This window comes from Papio anubis, unplaced genomic scaffold (genome assembly GCF_008728515.1).
Source record: "Papio anubis isolate 15944 unplaced genomic scaffold, Panubis1.0 scaffold498, whole genome shotgun sequence".
Classification (NCBI taxonomy): domain Eukaryota; kingdom Metazoa; phylum Chordata; class Mammalia; order Primates; family Cercopithecidae; genus Papio; species Papio anubis.
In genome coordinates, this window is record NW_022165179.1 from 31313 (window position 1) to 55717 (window position 24405).

At 53.8% G+C, this 24405-nt stretch overlaps 1 protein-coding gene across 1 annotated transcript; it reads left to right on the forward strand.

The window, feature by feature from the left end:
* Window positions 1-773: 773 nt before the first annotated feature.
* Window positions 774-12849, forward strand: NTN5 (netrin 5). The gene is given in 8 exon segments (XM_003915836.5): window positions 774-988; window positions 2889-3539; window positions 8903-8995; window positions 8998-9093; window positions 9931-10080; window positions 10432-10485; window positions 10703-10783; window positions 12215-12849. Coding segments are annotated over 7 exon segments (1470 nt in total). The 5' UTR covers window positions 774-988; window positions 2889-2908; the 3' UTR covers window positions 12580-12849.
* The last annotated feature ends 11556 nt before the right edge of the window (window positions 12850-24405 follow it).

Below are 24405 nucleotides of genomic sequence, written 5' to 3' on the forward strand. Positions count from 1 at the left end.
CCCTCTTTTGTATTTTTCAGTAGAGACGGGTTTCACTGTGTTAGCCAGGATGGTCTTGATCTCCTGACCTTGTGATCTGCTGTCTCGGCCTCCCAAAGTGCTGGGATTACAGGCTTGAGCCACCGCGCCCGGCCTGAAAACATTCTTTTTCTAGTCAACCCATTGGGAGATGGAATACAGTAGACACCAACATTTGCATGAAAATGTCACGATGAAAGCACTGAGGCCTCACGGGACACCGGCACTGGGGAGGTGCTTTTGAGCACCCCGGGGGTCCCTGCCTTCTCCCTCTGCCACGGGCCCAGGTGTTCTGGCTCCTTTGTCGTCTTCCCGCCATCTTAGAAAGTGACTGAGGTCTTTTGAATTCCGGGGGCTGGTCTGAACCTTCCAAGAGCACAGATTTTTACGGCTTGAAAATGACTGACCTTAAGGCTCAGTGAATCCACAGCTGACTGAAGGTTCCAGAGGGGAGGAGGAGGGGCTGGCTTGGGGTCACACAGCCAGAGGCAGGGGCTGAGCAAAGTTCCCAACAGCGACTGTCTGCCAAAGGTCAGCCCCTGCCCGATTGGCCACCACAAGGCGGGGCTGAGCCAGTGGGCAGGGGTAGAGTGGGATGGAGCGGGAACCCCGACTGGCGGCCTCCCGTCCTACCTGCGGTGAGCCTCCTAGGCCAGGCTGCTCGGGGCTGTCCTGCTGCTGGACCGCCAGGGGCAACGGCGCTCACGTCCCACACCGTTGCGGGTGGCCTGGCTGGCAGGGGTCCCTGTGGGGATAGCGTGGCTGCGGTTGGTGAGGGGATTGGGGCGGGAGGGGGGTGGCGGTGTTAGATTCTGCAGGCTCTGCTCTGAGCCCCCGCCCAGCCCAGAAACCCCACTAGCCTGGGGCCTGAGAACAGCCACGCCACTCCCTCCTGAGAGCCCACCGCGCCACAGCTTGGAGGAAGAGCCTGCGGGGAACTGGCTGCGGGACGCTGTCTTCTTGAGTGCAGGTTTGGCCAATGTCGGGGCCTCAGGGCTCGGGTAGGGGGTGCATGCCAAGAGCCAGGGAAAGGAAGCCTGGGTCCCAGATGGACCCCACGCCGCCCAGGCAGGCCTCCTATGGATCTGCTGGGAGCAAAGCTGGACTCTGTTTCTTAAAGGGGGGTATGGGCTCTCTGTGGGCCATGACTAGTTTCTGGATCCCTCAGGAACACTAGGGAACTCACATCCTGGTTCCTCAAGGTGCTAAGGGCCAGAGGGTGCCACCCCCTGAACTATCCAGCAAGAGAGAAAGGGGACATGGGGGGCTGGTCCTTAACAGGATGCCGCTGAGGGCCAGGCGGGCGGCCGTCACCCTAGTGGGTGCAAAATGGCGCCAGGCTCCTTGGGAGGGCAGAGGGTGAGGCCTGTCATCTGGGGCCAGGGGAGGCAGTGTCTGCATGTGGCCAACAGCAGTGGGGACATGGGCTGTGAGGCCAGGCTGGGGCAGGTGTGGCCTACCCCTACCCCCAGGGTGCCCTAGAGATGCCCAGCCCAAGGGCATGCCTGGGTGCAGATTCAGAGCCAAGGGCCTGGAAAGGCTCTGAGGCCCCCAGTCCACAGTGAGCTCCTCACGAGAGGCTGCTGGCCCTGGAAGGGGAAAGTGGGGGCATTTCAGAGTCCAGTCCTTCCCAGCTCCTGCCATTCCTGCGGTCTGGGCTTCTGCCCCCACGGGCTCCCTGGCATCTGGCACCCCACCCTGTCCCAGCTCCTGCTTTCCTGTCTCTCTCTTCCTCATTACCCCCCACCCCCAACATCTGTTCCCCCATCTGCTCTGGGGAACTCTGGATGGGTGGAGAAGGCAGAGACTCTGGTCTCCAGGCCCTGAGGCCCAGGACAGAGGGCGGGGGCTGAGGTGAGCAGAAAGTCCCAGAACTCTAACTTCTGGTCCCCACACCCTGAGTTCTGAAGGGAACCCAGGTGTCTGCTTCCCCTGACCCCATGGGGATCCCATTGTCCCACTCCCAAGCCCCAGAGCCACCCAGGTTCCAGCTCCCAGCATCCCTTTCCTCAGCTCAGCTCTCTGGGCTTTGCACTGGGGTGGGAAAGGGTTAAGGGTGGGGCACCGGGGGGGGGGGGGGGGGTGGCAGAGAGGCCGGGTTGTTTGGTGATAATCCCCTTCCGTGCCCAGGGTGTGGAAAACAAGGTTAGGGCCCCATGTGGGAAAGGCCATGGCTCTGATCCCCGCAAGCCTGGGCCTCGGTCTCTCACTTCTGATCCCCCGCCAGGCAACCCTAGCCTGTCCCCTTCCCTCCCCTCCCCAGGGCCTGCTGGGCTGGGTGTCTCTGAGCCCACCTGCCTGCCTATCCCAGCCCCCAGGCTGTCCAAGCCTCAGTCTCCCGGCTCCCTGTGGCCTCTGGGTGCCTGGCCTCTGTCTCGGCCTCCTGTCTGTTCCTCTGTCTTTGCAGCAACTTCTCTGTGCTGTGCCCCTCCCCCGGGCTGGCTATCCTCTCTCTGCCTCTGTTTCTTTGTGGCTGAGTCTTCAACTATCCCTAAGCCCCCTCTCCTGCCCAGCCCTGCTTTCTCCGTGTCCCTCTCTAGGTTTCCACGTCTGTTGGCCTTGGCCAGCCCCTCTGCTCCAGCCGCTCACCGCTCCCCAGGGCCCCCTGCCCCTCGACACTGATGGATAACTCTGGGGTGTTAAGCTATGGATTAGTTCAGGCAAAATTCTCGATTTTGTCTGCGTTCTTTCCCCTTTGGGTTATGTAAACAGTAATTCTCCCCAGATGGAACTATTTTCCTCGCTTCCATGCAGCCGGGGACTGGGCCTGGACGGGTTGGGGGTGGAATGCTCCAATTCCACAGGACGCCTCCAGGAGGGGTAGAGGCTGCGGCTGAGGTCCCCAGCCCAGCCACCTCTCTTCCCTCCAGGTGCTGGCTCTGCTGTGACCATGCCCGTGACCTTTGCCCTCCTGCTCCTCCTGGGCCAGGCCACTGCGGACCCATGCTACGATCCACAGGGCCGCCCCCAATTCTGCCTCCCACCAGTGACACAGCTGGCTGCCGTGGCGGCCTCCTGCCCTCAGGCCTGTGCCCTGTCCCCAGGAAACCACCTTGGCCCCGGGGAAACCTGCAATGGCAGCCTGACCTTGGCCCTGGGTGGCTCCTTCCTCCTGACATCTGTCAGCCTGCGCTTCTGCACCCCAGGACCCCCAGCCCTCATCCTGTCTGCTGCCTGGGCCTCAGGGGGTCCCTGGAGGCTGCTGTGGCACAGACCCGCCTGGCCTAGGGCCTTGGGGGGCCCTGAAAGGGTGACCTTCCACTCCACACCAGATCCTAAGGCCACTGTGGTGGCCAGCCACCTCCGCGTGGAGTTCGGGGGCCAGGCCAGGCTGGCGGCGGCTGGGCTGAGAGGCCGCTGCCAGTGCCATGGCCATGCTGCCCGCTGTGCCGCCCGTGCCCGGCCACCCCGCTGCCACTGCCGCCACCATACCACTGGCCCGGGGTGCGAGAGCTGCCGCCCGTCCCATCGAGACTGGCCCTGGCGGCCTGCTACGCCCCGGCACCCCCACCCTTGCCTACGTGAGTCCTGCGCCCTGTACTCTCCCTACCTTTGCCTGCCTGCCACTGGGTCCTTTGTCCCTACGGAAGCAGGATGTTCCCTTCCCTCCCTGGAACTGGGTGCTCCTTGCCTCTCACCCCAGTCTCAGACTCAGTCCTCTCTGTACCTCCTCCCTGCAGCCAGTCCTGTATCTCAGCCACACATGGGCCTGTCTGCTCATGAAGGGCTCAGCCTCTCCCCAACACTCATCAGCCTGTGATAATGGTGATGATGATGATGATGGTAGTGATGGTGGTAATGGCGATGATGATGGTGATGACAATGGTGGTGATAATGGTGATGGTGGCGTGATGGTGGTGGTGGTGATGATAGTGGTGGTGGTGGTGATGGTGATGGTGGTGATGATGGTGGTGATGGTGATGATGGTGGTGGTGGTGATGATGGTGGTGGTGATGATGGTGGTGGTGGTGGTGATGGGTGGATGATGGTGATGCGGTGATGGTGATGATGGTGATGGTGGTGATGGTGATGGTGATGGTGGTGATGGTGGTGGATGGTGGTGGGGATGATGATGGTGATGATGGTGGTGATGGTGATGATGGTGGTGGTGGTGGTGGTGGGATGGTGGTGGTGGTGGTGGCGGCGGATTTATGGTGGTGATGACGACGGCGGATGGCGGACGGCGGTGACGACGGCGGTGGTGCAGGTGATTTATAAGACGACGACGGCGGACGACGGCGGCGGACGACGGCGGCGGCGACGGCGGCGGACGATTTATGGCGGCGGATGATTTATGACGGCGGATGGCGGCGATTTGCAGGCGGCGATTTATGGCGGACGACGATCATGACTGATTTATATGACGGCGATGACGGTGGTGGTGGTGGCGGCGATTTATGGTGGCGGTGGTGGCGGCGGACGGTGGTGGTGACGACGACGGCGACGGCGATTTATGGCGACGACTTATGGCGGCGGTGATGGCAGGACGGTGGTGATGATTTGGCGGACGATTTATGGCGGATGGCGGACGACGGCGGTGGCGGCGGCGGATGGTGGCGGATTTGGTGGCGGATGTGATGGCGACGATGATTTATGACGGATTTATGATGACGACGGTATGATGATTTGCGGCGGTGGCGATTTGGTCATGACGACGGCGGATGGTGATTTGGTGGCGACGGATGGCGACGATGACGGTGGCGGTGATGGGTGGCGGTGGCGGATTTGCAGATGAGGATGGTGGCGGATGCAGGATGGTGATGGTGATGGCGGTGGTGGTGGTGGATGATGGTGATGGTGGATGGCGGTGGTGGTGGTGATGGTGGTGGTGATGGTGGTGATGGTGATGGATGGTGATGGTGGTGGTGGATGATGGTGGTGGATGGATGGATGATGATGATGGATGGTGGTGGATGGTGGATGATGGTGGTGGATGGTGGATGGTGGATGGTGGATGGTGGATGGTGGATGGATGGTGGATGGTGGATGGCAGTGGACAGTGGATGGATGATAATGGGCCTGGATGGATGGAATGAAGGAAGGATGGAATGGACAAACCAACTGAAGGGAAAGTATTCGGTCATTAAACACATATTTATCAATCACCTACTGTGTGCCAGGCAGGGACTCTCATCAGGCCCATTTTACAGATGAGGAGACTCAGGGCTAGAGTTCAGAAGTCCCCTGCACAAGGACACACAGTGTCTGAGTGTGGCAGGGCCAGGATCTGAGCTCAGGAAGCCAAGTTCTGGGGTCTCAGCCCATCCCTGCCAAGCTCCTGCCGGGTACTGTCACACCAGGTGCTCTAGGGTGGCAGACAGGAGGTAACAGACAGGACCACGGCCTTGGTGGCCTGGCAGCCAGACTATTTGAGCTTGAATCCCGGCTCCTCTGCTTACCCGCTGTGAGAGCTTGAGCAAGTGACCTAACCTTTCAGTGCCTCAGTTTCCTCCACCATAGAGTGGGGATAGTAACAAAGCACATCCTTTACACGCTGTAGTGAAAATTAAATGCATTAATATACATAAAGCCTTTAAATAAAGCCCAATGTGGTATCTGGCAGAAAGAAACGGCTTTGAGCGCTGGCCAAAGTCACCACTCCCCAGCTGAGAAGGTAAGGCTCAAAGAGAGGTCACTTGCCCTAAGTCTCATTGCCAGCAAGGGATTGAACCCAGGGAGCCCTGAGTTCCTAGATGCTGCAACAATCCACTGCTCTATCCAGCTGGACAGGTGCCCCCCAGGAGTGTCCCGTGAGATGTCCTCTTTCCCGAAGGTGCTTCCAGACCGGGCCTTCCCTACCTCTCTCCAGCAGCCCCTCCTCAGAGACAGCCAGTGTCAGTTCCTTCTGGCCCTGACCCCCTCCCTCCTCCAGCCTGAGACACTTGGTAGAGGGTCTGAGGTCCTGGGAGGTAACTCTACCAACAGACACAGACACACACACGTGTGCAAGTGTACCCTGGCCTTCCTCTCCATCTCCCATGCTCTTTGCCTCCCGCCCTCTATTTCTTTGTTTTTTCTTTTGAGACGGAGTCTTGCTGTTACCCAGGCTGGAGTGCAGTGGTGCCATCTTGGCTCACTGTAACCTCCGTCTCTGGGGTTCAAGCCATTCTCCTGTCTCAGCCTCCTGAGTAGCTGGGATTACAGGTGCACACCACCATGCCCAGCTAATTTTGTATTTCTAGTAGAGATAAGGTTTCGCCATGTTGGCCAGGCTGATCTCGAACTCCTGACCTCAGGTGATCCGCCAGCCTCAGCCTCCCAAAATGCTGGGATTACAGGCGTGAGCCACTGTGCCTGGCCTCCACCCCTTTATTTCTTCATACATGAAGATCACATGGGCTAACTTACAGACCATCCCCATTCTTTGGCCAAATCTTTTACCTAAGCAGGGGAGTGAGGGGTGAGACTCACCTGGCCTGAGGATGAGGCGGCCTTCATCCTGGGCCTGGACAGAGCCTGGGCGCTGGGGAGGCTGTCCTCCTGAGGGTCACCACATTCTCCCAGACTGAGCAGGGCAGTGCCCTCCAAACCCGGGTAGGAGACTGACAATGCTGCGGTGGAGAAAGGTCAGGGTGGCCAGTTGAGACTAATGTCTGCGGCAGAGCTGTGGCCTTCACAGACATCCTGGTCTGCATCTCCCCTCCCTCATCTGAGTTTTCCACAGGGGAAGTGAGGTGAAGTGATTACCCTTGGGTCAGAAAGAATCCAAAGCCTGACTCAACCCACTGAGCATCTGAATACCTTTGCCACCTCGAATGCCCACAAAAACCCTGGGAGGGAGGGATCTGGATTCTCTCTAGACAGGGAGAAAAGAGAGGCTGGGAGAGGGCGAGTCGTTTTCCCAAGAACATGCAGCTGTCTCTGCTCCCTGATCATCCTGCAACTCTTCCGGGCTCCCAGGGACCTGCCAGTCCAGGGCTTTCAAACTTCTTAGAGTCAACACACCCTGTCCAAGTCTCTTCAAAGAGTGTCCATGAACCTGGGCAGCATAATGAGTCCCCGTCTTTACAAAAAAAAAAAAAAAAAAATTAAGTAGCCTGGTGCGGTGATGCACGCCTGTGGACCCAGCTACTGAGGAGGCTGAGGTGGGAAGATCCCTTGAGCCCAGGAGTTGGAGGCTGCAGTGAGCTATGATGGCGCCATTGCACTCCAGCCTTGGCGAGAGTGAGACCCTGTCTCAAACAAAAAGTGGTCTATGAACCCCCTGCATCAGCATCTTACTCTGCAGTGCTTGCTGGAAATACAGATCCCTGGGCCCATCAGAAAGCCTAGGGATGAGCCCTGCAATCTGGCTTTTGTTGTTGTTGTTTTGGGTTTTTGCTTTTGTTGTTTGTTGTTTTGAGACCTTTTGCAACAGGTCTCACTCCGTTGCCCAGGCTGGAGGGCAGTGGTGCAATCATAACTCAATGCAGCCTCCAACTCCCAGGCTCAAGTGATCCTCCCACTTCAGTCTCTAGAGTAGCTGGGACTTACTGGTATGGGCCACTATGCCCTGCTAATGTGTTTTTAATAAAAACGACAACAAAACATTTCCCTGGTAATTCTGACGAGTAGTAAGGTTTGAGAGCCACCTTAAAAAACCTGACAAATGCTCCCAGGATAATGCATATTTATTATTATTTAGCATAATCCTCATATGAGGATTACTGGAGTGAGCTAAGAGCTCAGACTCTCAAGCTAGAAGACCCGTGTTTAAGCCCTGCCTCCAACTACCTGCTAGCTGTACCTCTCTGTGCCTCAGCTTTCTCCCTCTGTAAAATGGGGGTGATAATAGTGCCACCCTCATAGAGCCCTTGTGGAGATGAAATACATCAAACACTTAGCACAGGGTGCCCTGCACATGGGAATGCTAGACAGCCAAGTAATTGCTCTCCGCCAGGCCTGGGCTAAGCACTTTCTATCCACTTCATTTCATTTAAGCCTCATGAAGTAAACATTATAAATGCCATTTCACAGCCAATCAAACTACAGAAGGGAGAAACCACTTGCCCAAGGAATACAGTCAGAAAGACAGATAAAGCTAACAGGGTCTGATTCCACAGGCCATAGCCCACTCTTTTTGTTTTTTGTTTGTTCGTTTTTTTGAGATGGAGTCTTGCTCTGTCGCCAGGCTGGAGGGCAGTGGCGCGATCTTGACTCACTGCAACCTCCACCTCCCGGGTTAAGGAGATTCTCCTGCCTCAGCCTTCCGAGTAGCTGGGACTACAGACACAAGCCACCACAGCCAGCTAATTTTTACATTTTTAGTAGAGATGGGTTTCTGCCATATTGGCCATGTGGGTCTCGAACTCCTGACCTCAGGTGATCCACCCACCTTGGCCTCCCAAAGTGCTGGGATTACAGGCATGAGCCACTGCACCCGGCCTACCCATTTAAAAGATGAGGGGCCAGGCACAGTGGCTCATGCCTGTAATCCCAGAACTCTGGGAGGCCGAAGCAGGTGGATCATGAGGTCAGGAGATCAAGATCATCCTGGCTAACATGGTGAAACCCCGTCTCTACTAAAACACACACACACACACACACAAAATTAGCCAGGTGTGGTGGCATGCACCTGTAGTTCCAGCTACTTGGGAAGCTGAGGCAGGAGAATCTTCACTGAACCCGGGAGGTGGGAGGCTGCAGTGAGTCAGGTCACAGCCACTGCACTCCAGCCTGAGTAACAGATTTAGACTGCCTCAAAAATAAAACAAAATAAATAAATAAATAAAAGATGAGAATGGAAATGTCCTGGGACAGGCTTAGCTAGAGAGACCCAAGCATTCTCTTCTACCTTGGACACTCTGCTTCCTTTCATGAGGGCAGGGCCATGGGAAGAAAGCTGGGGACTGGGGAGCAGCATACCTGGCCCTGATGCTGCCTCTGCACCCCATCTTGCTCCTAGCCTGCTCCTGCAACCAGCACGCCTCGACGCTGCCGGGTTCAACTCTTGAGCTGTTCAGGCTGTCGGGCATGGCCGGAGGGGGGTAAGCTTGTGAGCCAGCCACCACACAGCCGGGCGGCACTGCCACTACTGCCAACCAGGGTTCTGGAGGGACCCTAGCCAGCCTATGTCCAGCCGCAGGGCCTGCAGGGGTGAGTGTGGCCTAGTGACAGACCTTGGGGAACAGGAGGCGGGGCTAGACCCTAGGCTGAGGGAGGAGGGCTAGGGCTGGGACTGAGGGCGGAGGGCTGGGCCTGGACTCCTGGGTCTGAGAGCAGGGGCTGGGGCCTGGACCCTGGGTCTGAGGGAGAAGGGGCTGGGACTGGGACTCTGGGCCTGAGGGGAGGAGGGGCTGGGGACCTGACCCTGGATCTGAGGGAAGAGGCTGGGGACCTGGACTCCTGGATCTGAGGGAGGAGGGCTGGGGACCTGACCCCTGGATCTTGAGGGAGGAGGGCTGTGGGACCCGGACCCTGGGCCTGAGGGAGGAGGCCCGGGGACCTGGACCCTGGATCTGAGGGAGGAGGGGCTGGGGACCTGGACTCCTGGATCTGAGGGAGGAGGGGCTGGGGACCTGGACTCCTGGGTCTGGAGGGAGGAGGCTGGGGGCCTGGACCCTGGATCTGAGGGAGGAGGGGCTGGGGCCTGACCCCGGGCCCATGGGAGGAGGGTTGGGGGCCTGGACCCTGATCTGGAGGGAGGAGGGGCTGGGGCCTGGACCCTGGATTCGAGGGAGGAGGGGCTGGGGGCCTGGACTCCCTGGGTTCGAGGGAGGAGGGGCTGGGGGCCTGGAACTCCTGGATCTGGAGGGAGGAGGGGCTGGGGCCTGGACTCTGGGGGCGGGAGGGAGGAGGGCTGGGGCCTGGACTCTGGCCCGAGGAAGAGGGGCTGGGCCTGGACTCCCCAGGCTGAGGGAGGAGACACTGTGGAATTAGGAGGGGCATCTGGGGCCCCGATACCCCATGCCCCCAGCTCCTCTGCTCATGTAGCCTGCCAGTGCCACCCTATCGGGGCAACAGGAGGAACCTGCAACCAGACCAGTGGGCAGTGCACCTGCAAGTTAGGGGTCACAGGCCTGACCTGCAACCGCTGTGGCCCTGGCTACCAGCAGAGCCGCTCCCCCAGGATGCCCTGCCAGCGTGAGTCTTGAGGGGCCAGGGCACAAGCCTGAGTAGAGCGGGAAGGAGACATCCCAGGTCTCCAGTGAGCAGGTGCAGTGAGGGCTGGGGCCTTGGGAATTGAGAGCCCAAGGCTGGAGGCTGGACTCTGGGCCCTCGGATAAGCAGGGACTGAAATTTTGGACTCTTGAGGAAAAGGAGGCTTGGGGCCTGGACGCCTGCGTCCCAGGAGAGGAAGGCAAGGGATGCTTGCACTCTTGAGTCCTAAAGGAATAAACACTTAAAGAGTTTGGGTGCCTGGATTCCCGGGGCAGGGGTGGGGGGATCCTGGGGGAAATTACTAAGAGGTTAATTTCTCCTTTGGTCTCACAGGAATTCCAGAAGCAACAACCACCCTTGCCACTACTCCTGGTGCTTATAGCTCTGGTAAGACAGTCTGGCATGGAGGTCCCTGAGTGGCAAGTGGGACTGGGGATGGGCTGACTGGGTCCCCAGATGGGGATACATGGGTCACCCACTGAGCCCAGTCCCAAAGGTCTGGGTGCCCCAGCTGGCCATCAAGATGGAATGGAGGGATGGGCAGGGGCAGAAGGCTGTGGTCTAAGCCCCAGGAGCCCACTGCAGACAGCCTGACCCTCCCCAGACCCTCAGTGTCAAAACTACTGCAATATGTCGGACACCAGGGTATATATGAGCCTTCGGAGGTACTGCCAGCAGGACTATGGTGAGTACTGGGGAGACAGGATAGCTGAAGGCTACAACTGGTTCTGATGACTGTTTCTAAGCCACCCCCTTTCTGGCCTTCCACTTTCTCATTTTAAATGGCAAGGAGCGTTGGATTCCAAAGGGCACCTTCCTGATCTAGAAATTGATGGGGCAGAAGACAAATGGGGAGGGGTAGTGGGGAGGGGGCATTCACTACCTTCCTGTGTCTCCTCTTTCACTATGTTCTTGGGCTTGCAGAGTTTCATCATCCCCTTCAGCCTGACATCTCTGAGGGATGGAAGAGATAGGGGAACTGGTTGAGTGGAATGAGCTCTTGCCCTGTCCACCCTATCTCAGAGACCCTTGCTGCTTCCCTTCATGGTCCCAGATATTTGAGCCTTAGTCCCAATCCCCATAAAGACTTATCCCACAGTTCCCTAATCCCCAGTCCACATGGGCTCCATGACCCTGGGGTCTATGACCTCAGGCTATTCAGCTCTCTTAAGACACTCAGGAGTTCGGCCCAGCCAACAAATCTAGACCAACGCCAGCTATTTCTCTCAATGTATAGGACCGCAGACTTCTTCTCCCTCAGGATCCTCATCTGGTCACTAGTGTTCTAGGCCTTCAAAGGTGGAAAGCTTTTCCCCACCTTCCACAGGGATCTCCTGCCCCGCAGACCCAGCTGGCTAGTCAGAGTTCCACCCAGCCTCTCAGAAAGCACATTTCTCTGGCCGGGCACGGTGGCTCACGCCAATAATCCCAGCACTTTATGGGGGCCGAGGTGGGCGGATCACTTGAGGTCAGAAGTTCGAGACCAGACTGGCCAACATGGTGAAACTCCGTCTCCACTAAAAATACAAAAGGGCGCGGTGCCAGGATCCTGTAAACCCAGCTACTCAGGAAGCTAAGGCACAAGAATCACTTTAACCCAGGAGGCGGAGGCTGCAGTTAGTTGAGATCACACAACTGCACTCCAGACTGGGCGATACAGTAAGATTCCGTCTCAAAAAAAAAAAAATTATGTTTTTCTGAATCACTATCAGTATGACCTCAGCCCTCACATTCCAAGGACCAATCTCTTCCTTCTGGTCCTCCAAATGTATCCCAGAGCCCCTTCCCCAGTAATGTGACCCCTCCTTCCCAAGAATTCCACCATTGATACCTTCTGACCCCACTGTATTAGAGACCCTGGACCTGCGTCTTCTGCCCTGTCCCCAGCACCACCTACTGTAGTTTAACTCCTTGTCTCAAAGGTGTTTCCTCCAGCGGGCCCCACCCCTCACGATTTAGGGTCAAACTCTCAAAAGTTCAAGGTTTCTCTCCCCACTGCGATACCAGAAGCTCACCCACCGATCTCGGGCTTCTGCCCACTGTGACTGACCCCACGGGACCCAGAGGTACCCTGGAAGCTCCCCACGACCTGAGCTGACATCTCCCCTCCCCACAGTTCTTCGGGCGCAGGTGCTAGCGTCTGAGGCGGCAGGCCCGGCATGGCGGCGGCTGGCCGTGCGCGTGCAAGCCGTCTACAAGCAGCGGGTGCAGCTCGTGCGACGCGGCGACCAGGACGCCTGGGTGCCCCGCGCCGACCTGGCCTGCGGCTGCCTGCGCCTACAACCGGGCACCGACTACCTGCTGCTGGGCAGCGTGGTCCGCGGCCCCGACCCCACGCACCTCATCCTAGACCGCCACGGCCTCGCGCTGCCATGGAGGCCGCGCTGGGCCCGGCCCCTGAGGCGGCTGCAGCAGGAGGAGCGCGCCGGGGGCTGCCGCGGCGTGCGGGCACCCACATCCAGCCCCAGGCCGGAGCATTAGATGTGGGCTGCCACTGCCTCCAATGCCAACAAAGAAATTTGGGACCGACTGGGAGCTGAGCCTTATACCTTAACGGTGCGCCGTAGAGAGCCAATGAGACGTCGCAGAGCCCCGACGTCACTATGCATGCGCCCACGCCACGCAGGCGTGCGGAACTTTTAGCAAAAGGCGGCAAAGAGGACTACAGGTTCCAACTGTTCCTCCTTTGGCTTGTGGCTTATTCCCCGCCAGTAATCTATTTCCCCCAATAAAGTCTCAAATCTTGGGGAATTTTTGTCTACAGACTCCTGATCGATGCTGGCACCGTCTCCACAGGGAAGCGAACAAGGCCTTGACTCAGTACGCGGAGCTGAAGTTAGGACCACAGCACCACAGCACCCTGACAAAGTGGCCAATCCAATGAGAGAGTTCTTATGACGTCATTGGGCGCTAGTCAGATTGGTGTTGACTGATGATAGGCCAAAGGCCAATGGGCGGGGCTTGTTTGGAAAAGGTGGGAAATCTCACAAAGGGAAGGACAGCAGTTGCAGATTTCTAGAAAATTCCAGATGTAGAAACTTTTGGTTTCTGATTGGCCTCAGGATAGGCTCTGAGAAAGGAATTAAGAGACTTTGAGTGACTCATTTTTGAGAGAATAGCCAATTGGTAGCCACAGAGTGGTATGACATAACTTGGTGCTAAGGGGAATTGTATTCCCACCCAACAATTGGCTACCTGCAGGCCAGAGGGGAGTGGCTCAAAAGGCAGGAAGCGGTAAGTACCACGGAATGGAAGGTTGCCACGGCCTGGGACCTTCCTTGCCACCCTGACCTCTGCCCCTGCACCCGCAGCAAACAACATAATCTCAAATTTGGGTGATCTTTTCAGGAGAGTCATTGAGCGGGTACTCAGGGAGTCTTAGAGGAAGAGATGTGATTTAAGGTCCATTTGTTTGTTTCTCTTTTTTTAAAAATGTATTTTATTTATAGTTATATTTACTTATTTATTTTTTTGAGATGGAGTTTTGCCCTTGTTACCCAGGCTGGAGTGCAATGGCATGATCTCAGCTCACTGCAACCTCCACCTCCCTAGTTCAAGCAATTCTCCTGCCTCAGCCACCCAAATAGCTGGGACTACAGGTGCATGCCACCACACCTGGGTAATTTTGTATTTTTAGTAGAGATGGGGTTTCACCACATTGCCCAGGCTGGTCTTGAACTCCTGACCTCAGGTGATCTGCCCACCTAGGCCTCCCAAAGTGCTGGGATTACAGGCATAAGCCACCGTGCCCAGTCAAAAATTTTTATTTTATTTTATTTTAATTATTTAGTTTTTTGGGACTGGGTCTCACTCTGTTGCCCATGCTGGAGTGCGGTGGCTCTATGGTAGTTCACTGCAGCCTTGACCTACTAGGCTCAAGCAATCCTCCCACTTCAGCCTCCCAAGTAGCCAGGACCACAGGCACAGGCCACCATGCCTGGCTAATTTTGTTGTTGTTGGTAGAGACGAGGTCTTGCTACGTTGCCCAGGCTGGTTTCGAACTCCTGGGCTCGAGTGATCCTTCCACATTGGCCTGCCAAAGTACTGGGTTTATAGGCATGAGTCACCATGCTGGCCTAAGGTCCATTTGGACCTGGAAAATAGTGGCCAATACAAAAAGCACACTCATGATGTAACTGGGTGCTAGTCAGATTTGTGTTGCCTAATAATTTCCTTCCCTGAGAGAAAGGTGGGGCTCTCAGCCAATGGGGGGTCAGGATATGCCATGATGTCACAGGATACTAGGCAGGAAGAAAGGTACCTTCCAGCAAACGTTCTGGGTTTGCTCTTGGTTAGATGGAAAAAGGCAAGAAATTGCCTCCAGGGAGACTATTTGACACCCATGCCACCAATAAAATGTTACATAATCTGGGAGAACCTCCCCTTAGCCTCCAGATGAACTCAGGGTGGGGGCATCTCTGAAGCAGGAGTCTTTTAAGAGATTTTCTTTTCTTTTTTTTGTAGAGATGGGGTCTCACTATGATACCCAGGCTGGTCTCAACCCCCTGAGCTCAAGCAATCCTCCTGCCTCAGCCTCCCAAAGTGTTGGAATTACAGGCGTGAGCAACGATAGAATCTTAAGGAGTTTCTTTTCTTTCTTTCTCTTTCTTTCTTTCTTCTTTTTTTTTTTTTCTGAGATGGAGTCTCACTGTGTCACCTAGGCTGGAGTGCAGTGGAGCGATCTTGGCTCACTGCAACCTCTGCCTCCTGGGTTCAAGCGATTCTCCTGACTCACAGTCTCCTGAGTAGCTGGGATCACAGCACACACCACCATACTTGGCTACTTTTTGTATTTTTAGTAGAGATGGGGTTTTCCCATGTTGGCCAGGCTGGTCTCGAACTCCTGACCTCAGGTGATCCACCCGCCTCAGCCTCCCAAATTGCTGGGATTATAGGCGTGAGCCACCGTGCCTGGCCAAGGGATTTTCTAAGAATGGTCCTCTGTTCCAGAAAAACTAAATTCCTTATCTTTGTTATTTTCATCCTCTTTTGAAGCCAATTCAGTTAGGCATTCACTGCCCCCACACTCCACCTTCACATCCAATCCATGAGCAAATCCTGTCCACATCTACAAAATATCTCCCAAAATTCAACTATTTTTTACCACCTCTATTGCTACCACCTTCATCCAAGCCACCATCACTGCTCGTCTGGATTATTACAATAGTGCCCACACTGAGCTCACCACTACCCCCCGAAAGTCTTCTTCACATGGAAGCTAGGATGATCACTTTAAAACATGTCAGGACAGACATGGTGGTTCATGCCTGTAATCCCAGCCCTTTGGGAGGCCGAGATGGGAATCACTTGAAACCAGGAGTTCAAGACCAGGAAACTTGGCAACATAGCAAAACCCCATCTCTACAAAAAAAAAAAAAAAAAAAAAAGATAGTTGGGCATGGTGGTGCACACCTGTAGTCCCAGCTACTTGGGAGGCTGAGGCAGAAGATTGCTTGAGTCCAGGAGTTGGAGGCTGCAGTGAGCTATGATCGTAGTACTGCACTCCAGCCTGGGCAACAGAATGAGACCCCATTGCTAAAAATAAACTTTTTTTTTTCTTCTGCATTTTTTAATGCAGAAAAAAAAAAAATAAAAAAAAAATAAACTCTTGAATGGTTTCCCATTACTCTCAAAATAAAACCCAAAGTCCCTGCCCTTCTCTACAAAGCCTTGCATGATCTACCTCCACCACATGACCGATCTCACCTCTTATAAGTCTTCCTCATTCACACCACTGCAGCCACACTGGTCTTCTTCCTGTTCCTTTAAAAACCAAGCACACTTGCCGGGCGCGGTGGCTCACGCCTGTAATCCCAGCACTTGGGAGGCCGAGGCAGGCGGATCATGAGGTCAGGAGATTGAGACCATCCTGGCTAACACGGTGAAACCCCGTCTCTACTAAAAATACAAAAAATTAGCCGGGCATGGTGGCGGACGCATGTAGTCCCAGCTACTCCAGAGGCTGAGGCAGGAGAATGGTGTGAACCCGGGAGGTGGGGCTTGCAGTGAGCCAAGATCATGCCACTGCACTCCAGCCTGGGCGACAGAGCAAGACTCAGTCTTTAAAAAAAAAAAAAAAAAAAAAGCACACTGTGCCCCAGGGCCTTTGCACTTGCTGTTCTCTCATCCTGGAACACACCTTTTCATGTAATGGCAAGCCAGTTTCCCTACTTCATCGAGACCTTCCATTAGGCAGGTCAGGCTAGCTCTGTTGGCTCTACAGAGTTTATTTAGTTCTGGCTGGGTGTGGTGGCTCATGCCTATAATCTCAGCACTTTAGGAGGCTGAGGCTGGCGATCACTTGAGCCCAGGTCTAGACCGATGTGGGCACCGTGGTGATACTCCATCTCTACAAAAAATACAAAAATTAGCCAGGCATCGTGGTGTGTGCCTGCCTGTAGTCCTCATACTTGGGAAGCTGAGGCAGGAGGATTGTTTGAGTCCAGGAGGTCCAGCCTACAGTGAACTATGATTGGGCCACAATACTCCAGCCTGGAGCAAGACCCTGTCTCAAAAAAAAAAAAAAAAGTAAAAAGTAAAAGAAAACACAACGTTTCTTTCTTGCTCATATACATGTTCCATGCAAGTTGGCAAAGGCTGGTTTTCCACACGGTCAAGGACCCAGGCTGAGAGATGTTCACCATCTTGTAGCACCAGCCGTAACCCAGGGCATCCTTGATCACTGAGACAAGGCAAGAGGAAAAGCAATGAATGGTCTCATGCAAGCAAAACAGCTTTGGCCCAGCCCTTCCAATCACAGCTCATTCATTGGGATTACTCATGTGGTCCCACTCAATTGTATAAAGGTGGGGACGTAGAATTCCCTCCCGTGCCCAGTAACAGAGAAGAACTGTCGAATTCCTTTCCTGTTACTGCCATAACAAATTACCATAAACTCAGCAGCTGAAACAATACAAATTTATCATCTTACAGCTCTACAGATCAAAAGCCCCACATGGGTTTCACTGGGCTGAAATCAAGGTGCTAACGACGCTGCATTCCATCTGGAGCCTCTAAGAGAGAATCTGTTTCCTTTCTATTCCCAGTTTCTAGAGGCCACCCACATTCCCTGATTCATGACCCCTTTTTCCATCTTCACAGCCAACCACGACAAGTTGAGTCCCTTTCACACTTCAAATTTTTCCTGCTTCTTCTATCCTCCCATCTCTTTCTGACCATGGCTGGGAAAGCTATTCTGCTTTTAAGGACTCCTGTAATTAGACGAAGGCCACCCAGTCTACCACCATACCACCTGAATGCACCGATCTTGTCTGATCTCAGAAGCTAAGCAGAGTCACGCCCTGTTAGTTCTTGGATGATGAACTAAGCCCCATCTTGGAGATGGGGCCACCCAGATAATCCAGAATAATATCTCCCCATCTCAAGATCCCTTTTTCTGTTTTGTTTTGAGACATTCTTGCTCTGTCGCCTAGGCTGGAGTATAGTGGCATGATCTTGGCTCACTGCAACCTCCGTCAGACAGAAACAAACAAACAAAAAAACAAACAGAAAAAAGCAAAACAAAACAAAAACGAAAAAATCCCCCAAAATTAGCCAGGCCCGGTGGTTACACATCTGTAATCCCAGCTAGTCGGGAGGCTGAGGCAGGAGAATCGCTTGAATCGAGGAGGTGGAGGTTGCAGTGAGCCGAGATCATGCCACTGCACTCCAGCTTGGGCAACAGAGCAAGACTCCGTCTCAAAACAAACAAACAAACAAACAAAAACCACACAAATCCCAGCACTGCTGAGCCATGTCCCTCAGTTTTTTCATCTATAATATGACATGATAGTCATAATAGAAAATAATCTCTAGGGTATGTTGTGAGTATTAAATTAGTTAATACATACAATGGGTTAGAACAGTGCCTAGCGCAGACCGAGAGCTATATGAGTTTATTATTCGTTTATTTATTTTGAGACAGGGTCTTACTCGGTCTTCCAGGCAGGAGTGCAAGGGCAGTGCTGTTGCCCAGGCTGGCTTTGAACTCCCGGGCTCAAGCAATCCTCCCACCTCAGCCTCCCAAAGTGCTGGGTAATGCCATCACTAGGCGTGAGTCACTGCTCAGGGCCTTGAGTTTGTTATTAATATTATTTAGACCGGGTGCAGTCTTTCATGCCTGTAATCCCTGCACTTTGGGAGACTAAGGCTGGTGGATCACTTGAGGTCAGGAGTTCAAGACCATCCTGGCCAACATGGTGAAACCCCATCTCTACTAAAAACAGAAAAATTAGGCTGGGCACGGTGGTTCATGCCTGTAACCCCAGCACTTTGGTGGGGGCAAGGTGGGCAGATCACCTGAGGTCAGGAGTTTGAGACCAGCCTCACCAACATGGTGAAACCCCATCTCTATTAAAAATACAAAAAGTAGCTGGGTGTCATGGCGTGAGCTTATAGTCCTAGCTCCTCAGGAGGCTGAGACAGGAAAATTGCTTGAACCCGGGAGGTGGGTTGCAGTGAGCCGAGATCACACCACTGCACTCCAGCCTGGGCGACAGAGCGAGACTTCTTCTCAACAAAAAGAAAAAAGAAAAAAAAAAGAAAAATTAGCTAAGCATGGTGGTGCACAGCTGTAGTCCCAGCTACTCTAGAGGCTGAGGCAGGAGAATCACTTGAACCCAGGAGGTGGAGGTTGCAGTGAGCCAAGATTGCGCCACTGCACTCCAGCCTGGCAACACAGCAAGACTCTGTCTAAAAAAAAAAAAAAAAAAAAATATATATATATATATATATGTGTGAAATTTAAACACCCAGAGTCCACACCTCCTTCAGGAGACTGGAACCCAGAGGGCGAGATTAGGGAGGATTTTTCTAGGCTCCCAGGGGCAGTGGGAGTTGAAGGCAAGGAGAGAGGGGTGAGGAGGCCAAGAGGGGCTGTGGGAACTACCCAGGCCTGTAGAAGCCTGGTGCTGCCGCCTCCCACTCAGGGGCTGGGGAGATGGGAGATGAAAGCATGGTGCAGAGCAGGCCCCATATGTTCCTCATGACCCAAACTTTGTTCCCAGCGCCCGAGACGAATAGGCGTGAAATCCACATCTGGGACCCACCTCCGGCCTGGTTGTTCCCTCCTGTCCTGGGCACCGAGCCCAGTCTGTTTTTGTGCTATAATGGAGGCAGCACAGGTGGCTTCCAGAGCTCCGAGGAGGCCCCCACCCACCTCATGGCATTGCCGGATGGCTTCTTGGAGGAGGGGACTCCTGAAGAATATAGAAGTCTGAGTAGGAATTTGCCCAGCAGAGAAGGGAGAAAGGGAGCCTGGTTAGAGGAAACAGTTTGGCAAAGATCCCAGGGCAAGAGGTCTGTGTGGTGAGAGAAGAGATGAGGCTGGGGCCTGGGGGTGGTCAGGGTATATGGAGTCTCTCAGGCCAGGCTGAGGACCTGGGCTTTTTTTCCCCCAGGACACTGGGGAGCCATGGGAGGTCTGTGAGCAGGGGAGGAACAGAATTTTTGTGAACAGCTTTTTGTGAGAGACAAACCGTGTTAAAACAGAGTGACACGGGCAATCGTCGTCATCACTGAGGTGGCTCAGCTCACTGGGAGAGCCCAGAGAGTACCCCAAACCCAGCCCGCAGGTAAGAAAACTTCTCTCAGAGGTGAATCTTCAAGGACATTAGAAGAATCTGGTCATGACAAGAACGGCTGAGGAGGGGGACTCTGTCCAGAGGTACAGGGGAGCCGTGGGAGAGGCAGGGTCCACTCTGAATATAACACAGCCACTCAGGGGCCGGGCATGGTGGCTCTCACCTGTAATCCCAGCACTTTGGGAGACCAAGGTGGGAGGATTGCTTGAGGCCAGGAGTTCAAGACCAGTCCAGCCAGCATAGTAAGACCTCTATCGCTACAAAAAAATTAAAAATTACTAGTGTGTTGGCCTGGCGCGGTGGCTAACACCTGTAATCCTAGCACCTTGGGAGGCCGAGGCTGGCGGATCACCTGAGGTTGGGAGTTCAAGACCAGCCTGACCAACATGGAGAAGTCCTGTCTCTACTAAAAATACAAAATCACCCGGGCGTGGTGGCGCATGTCTGTAATCCCAGCTGCTCGGGAGGCTGAGGCAGGAGAATCGCTTGAACTCAGGAGGTGGAGGTTGCAGTGCTGGGATTACAAGCATGAGCCATCGTGCCCGGGGGGCCACAGTCCCTATGTTTTTATTTCATTCACTCACTTATTAATTCATTCAACATATTCTCCTCTGGTCTCCCTGGAAAATTCTGACACCCTGACCTGAGTCAGACTAAGGACTTGCCTAGTCTGGGAGGGTGGGGTAGGAGAGAGACCTGGGTACAATAAGATTTGGTATGATATTCAACAATGGAGGCAGCGCAGGGCACTGTGGGAGCCTAGAAGAAGCACCTGGACGTGCCTTGGAGTTTAGGGAAGACGTCCTGGAGGAGGCAAGGCCCTCCATGGGCACTGCAGAAAATCCAAGTGTCACCCAGGCACATGGGAACTGGCAGACTCTCCAGGGAAAGACATTATGAGCATGGTTTCATTCAGTAATGCCTGAGTTCTCTCCTGAGGACACCTGTACACCAGGCTCTGTGTGCAGTGAGGCTGGGGACTCAGAGACCAGCCAGGCTCGAACCCTCTGGTGGAACACATGGGACACGGTCCCTTTCTAATGAGATGTATGAGGTAGCACAGGGCATTGTCAATATTCACAGCAAGCACTGACCCAGCCTGGGGGGTCAAGGAGGGCTTCCTGGAGGAGGAAAGCCCTACATTTTAGGTAGACTCTGCTCTTCCTACAGTATCAGTCAGGCTTTCACTTTGTGTATAGCTCTAGTTCCTTCATTGCCTCTGCCTGTGTCGGGTTCCATATCTCTCTTTCTTTCTTTTTAAATATTACTAAATAAAAATAGAGATGGAGTTTCGCCGTGTTGCCCAGGCTTGGTCTCAAACTCCTGAGCCCAAGCAGTCCGCCTGCCTCGGCCTCCCAAAGCGCTGGGATTGCAGGTGTGAGCCGCCATGCCCGGCCAGATTCCAGGTCTTATTTTAGTGACAGGTTGGCTGTCACTAAAAATTACCACAAACATGGTGGCTTATCACAACAGAAATTCATTGTCTCACAGCTCTAGAGGTCAGAAGTTCAAAATGAAGGTGTTGGCAAAGCCATACTCCCTCCACAGACCCCAGGGGCGAATGTTTCATGCCTCTTCCAGCTCCTGGTGGCTCCTGGCATTCCTTGGCTTGTAGCTGCCTCATTCCAGCCTCTGCCTCCGTCTTCACATGGCCTTCTCCCAATCTCACTATGGCTTTTTTTTTTTTTTATCTTATAAGGATACTTGTCATTGGATTTAGGGTCTACCCAGATAATGCAGGATGATTGCATCTCAAGATCCTTAACTTTTTTTTTTTTTTTTTTTTGGAGATAGTGTCTTGCTCTGTTGCCCAGGCTAGAGTACAATGCTGTGATCTTGGCTCACTGCAGCCTCGACCTCCTCAGCTCAAGTCATCCTTTCACCTCAGCCTCCCAAGTAGCTGGGACTACAAGAGTGCATTTCCATGCCTGACTAGGTTTTTAAATTTTTTTGCAGAGGCTGGGCACGGTGGCTCACACCTGTAATCCCAGCATTTTGGGAGACCAAGGTGGAAGGACCATGAGGTCAGGAGTTTGAGACCAGACTGGCCAACATAGTGAAACCCTGTCTCTACTAAAAATACAAAAAATTAGCCAGGCTTGGTGGTGGGCTCCTGTAATCCTAGCTACTCGGGAGGCTGAGGCAGGAGAATCGCTTGAACCCGGGAGGCAGAGGTTGCAGTGAGCTGAGATCGCACCACTGCACTCCAGTCTGGGTAATGGTGCGAGACTCTGTCTCAAAAAAAAAATTATTTATTTATTTATTTATTCATTTATTTATTTATTTTTTGCAGAGATGGGGTCTCATTGTGTTGTCCAGGCTGGTCTCAAACTCCTGGGCTCAAGTGATCCTCCTGCCTCACCTTCCCAAAGCACTGGAATTACAGATATAAGCCGCTGCACCCGGCCCCTCCCAAGTCTTTAAGGGTCTATTTCTCTCCACAACTCTGTGTCTCTCTTCCTCTCCCCACCTGTGGTGGTTTGAAAATTAGTCCCCAAATTCTCTGATACTTTTCCTTTCAGGAGCAGAGGAATTTTTTTTTTTTTAGGCCAGGGTCTCGTTCTGTCGCCCAGGCTGGAGTGCAGTGGCTCGATCTCAGCTCACTGCAACCTCTCCCTCCCAGGTTCAAGCGATTCTCCTGCCTCAGCTTCCTGAGTAGCTGGGATTACAGGCGCCCACCACCACACCTGGTTAATTTTTGTATTTTTAATAGAGACAAGGTTTCACCATGTTGGCCAGGCTGCTCTTGAACTCCTGACCTCAAGTGATCTGGTTGCCTCGGCCTCCCAAAGTGCTGGGATTACAGGCGTGAGCCACCACACCTGGCCCAAGAGCAGAGGATCCTAACGTCTTTCCTTTTCAGTGTAGGCTAGATCTAGTGACTCATTTCTGATGCGTGCAATAAAAGGTGTGTGACTTTGGGAGACTAGGTCATAAAAGACTCCAGATGATTGCAGCCCTGTCCAACAGCTTCACTGAGGGACCCAGAGCTGCCCAATGAAGCCATTCCCACATATCTGGCCCTCAGGAACTGTGAATACAATAAATGTCGATTTGAGCCACTGAGTTTTAGGGTAATTTTTCACATAGCAACAGATTTTTGTTTTGTTTTGTTTTGTTGTTTTTGAGACAGTCTCACACTTTCGCCCAGGCTGGAGGGCAGTGTTGCGATCTCAGCTCACTGCAACCTCCACTTCCTCAGTTCAAGTGATTCTCGTGTCTCATCCTCCTGAGCAGCTGGGACTACAGGCACGCGCCACCACACCCAGCTAATTTTGTTTTTTTTTTTTTTTTTTTGAGACAGAGTCTCACTCTGTCACTCAGGCTGGAGTACAGTGGCGCAATCTCGGCTCACTGCAACATCTGCCTCCCGGGTTCAAGAGATTCCCTGCCTCAGCCTCCTGAGTAGCCAGGATTACAGGCGCGCGCCACCACGCCCAGCTAATTTTTGTATTTTTAGTAGGGACGCGTTTCACCATGTTGGTGAGGCCAGTCTCAAAATCCCGACCTTGTGATCCGCCCGCCTCAGCTTCCCAAAGTGCTGGGATTACAGGCATGAGCCACTGTGCCCGGCCTAATTTTTGTAGTTTTGATAAGACGGGGTTTTACCATGTTGGCCAGGCTGGTCTAGAACTCCTGACCTCAAGTGACCTGCCTTCCTCGGCCTCCCAAAGTGCTGGGATTACAGGCGTGAGCCACTGCGCCCGGCCTCCATCTCTAGTCTTTGACATTCCATCCGTCTTTGAATGTCCATCCCAATTCGCTCTCTCTGAATGCCTCTGTCTTTCTGATTCCTTTCTAGTCTCTCCCATCATGTCAGTTGCTCTGTTTCTGGTCCTCTCTCCCTCTATCTGGGTCTCTCTGTCTCTGTCCATCTGTTCCTCTCTGTTGATGTCTCTTTCTCTGCACGAGTGTCTCTATTTATAGATGTGTGTGTGCCTGTTCCCAGGTCTGTGTCTCTAGCTCTGTGTGTTTCTTTCTTTTTTCTTTTACTTTTTTTTTTTGAAATGGAGTCTCACTCTTGTCACCCAGGCTGGAGTGCACTGTCAGGATCTCAGCTCACTGCAGCCTCCCTGCCTGCTTCAAGCCATTCTCCTGTCTCAGCCTCCTGAGTAGCTGGGATTATAGGTGTGTGCCACCATGCCTGGCTAAGCTCACTGCAACCTCTGCTTCTCGGGTTCAAGCGATTCTCCTGCCTCAGCCTCCTGAGTAGCTGGGATTACAGGCGCCTGCCACCATGCCCAGCTAATTTTTGTATTTTTTATTAGAAACTGGGTTGCACCATGTTGGTCAGGCTGGTCTCGAACTCCCGACCTCAGGTGATCCACCCACCTCGACCACCCAAAGTGCCGGGATTACAGGAGTGAGCATTTGGCAGAGTTGGCCAGGCTGGTCTCAAACTCTTAGCCTCAAGTGATCCACCCACCTCGACCACCCAAAGTGCTGGGATTACAGGCGTGAGCCACCGCGCCCGGCTAACTTTTTATGTATTTAGTAGAGATGGCGTTTGGCAGTGTTGGCCAGGCTGGTCTCAAACTCCTAGCCTCAAGTGATCAGCCCACCTTGGCCTCCCAGAGTGCTGGGATTACAGGTGTGAGCCACCGCGCCCGGTCTGTTTCTATGTCTCTCCCTCTCTTTGTGTCTCTCTCCACCTGTACTGATGTATGTGTGTCTCTTTCTATGTCTCTCTGTCTCATTAATGTTTGGTATCAGGCTGGGCAAGGTG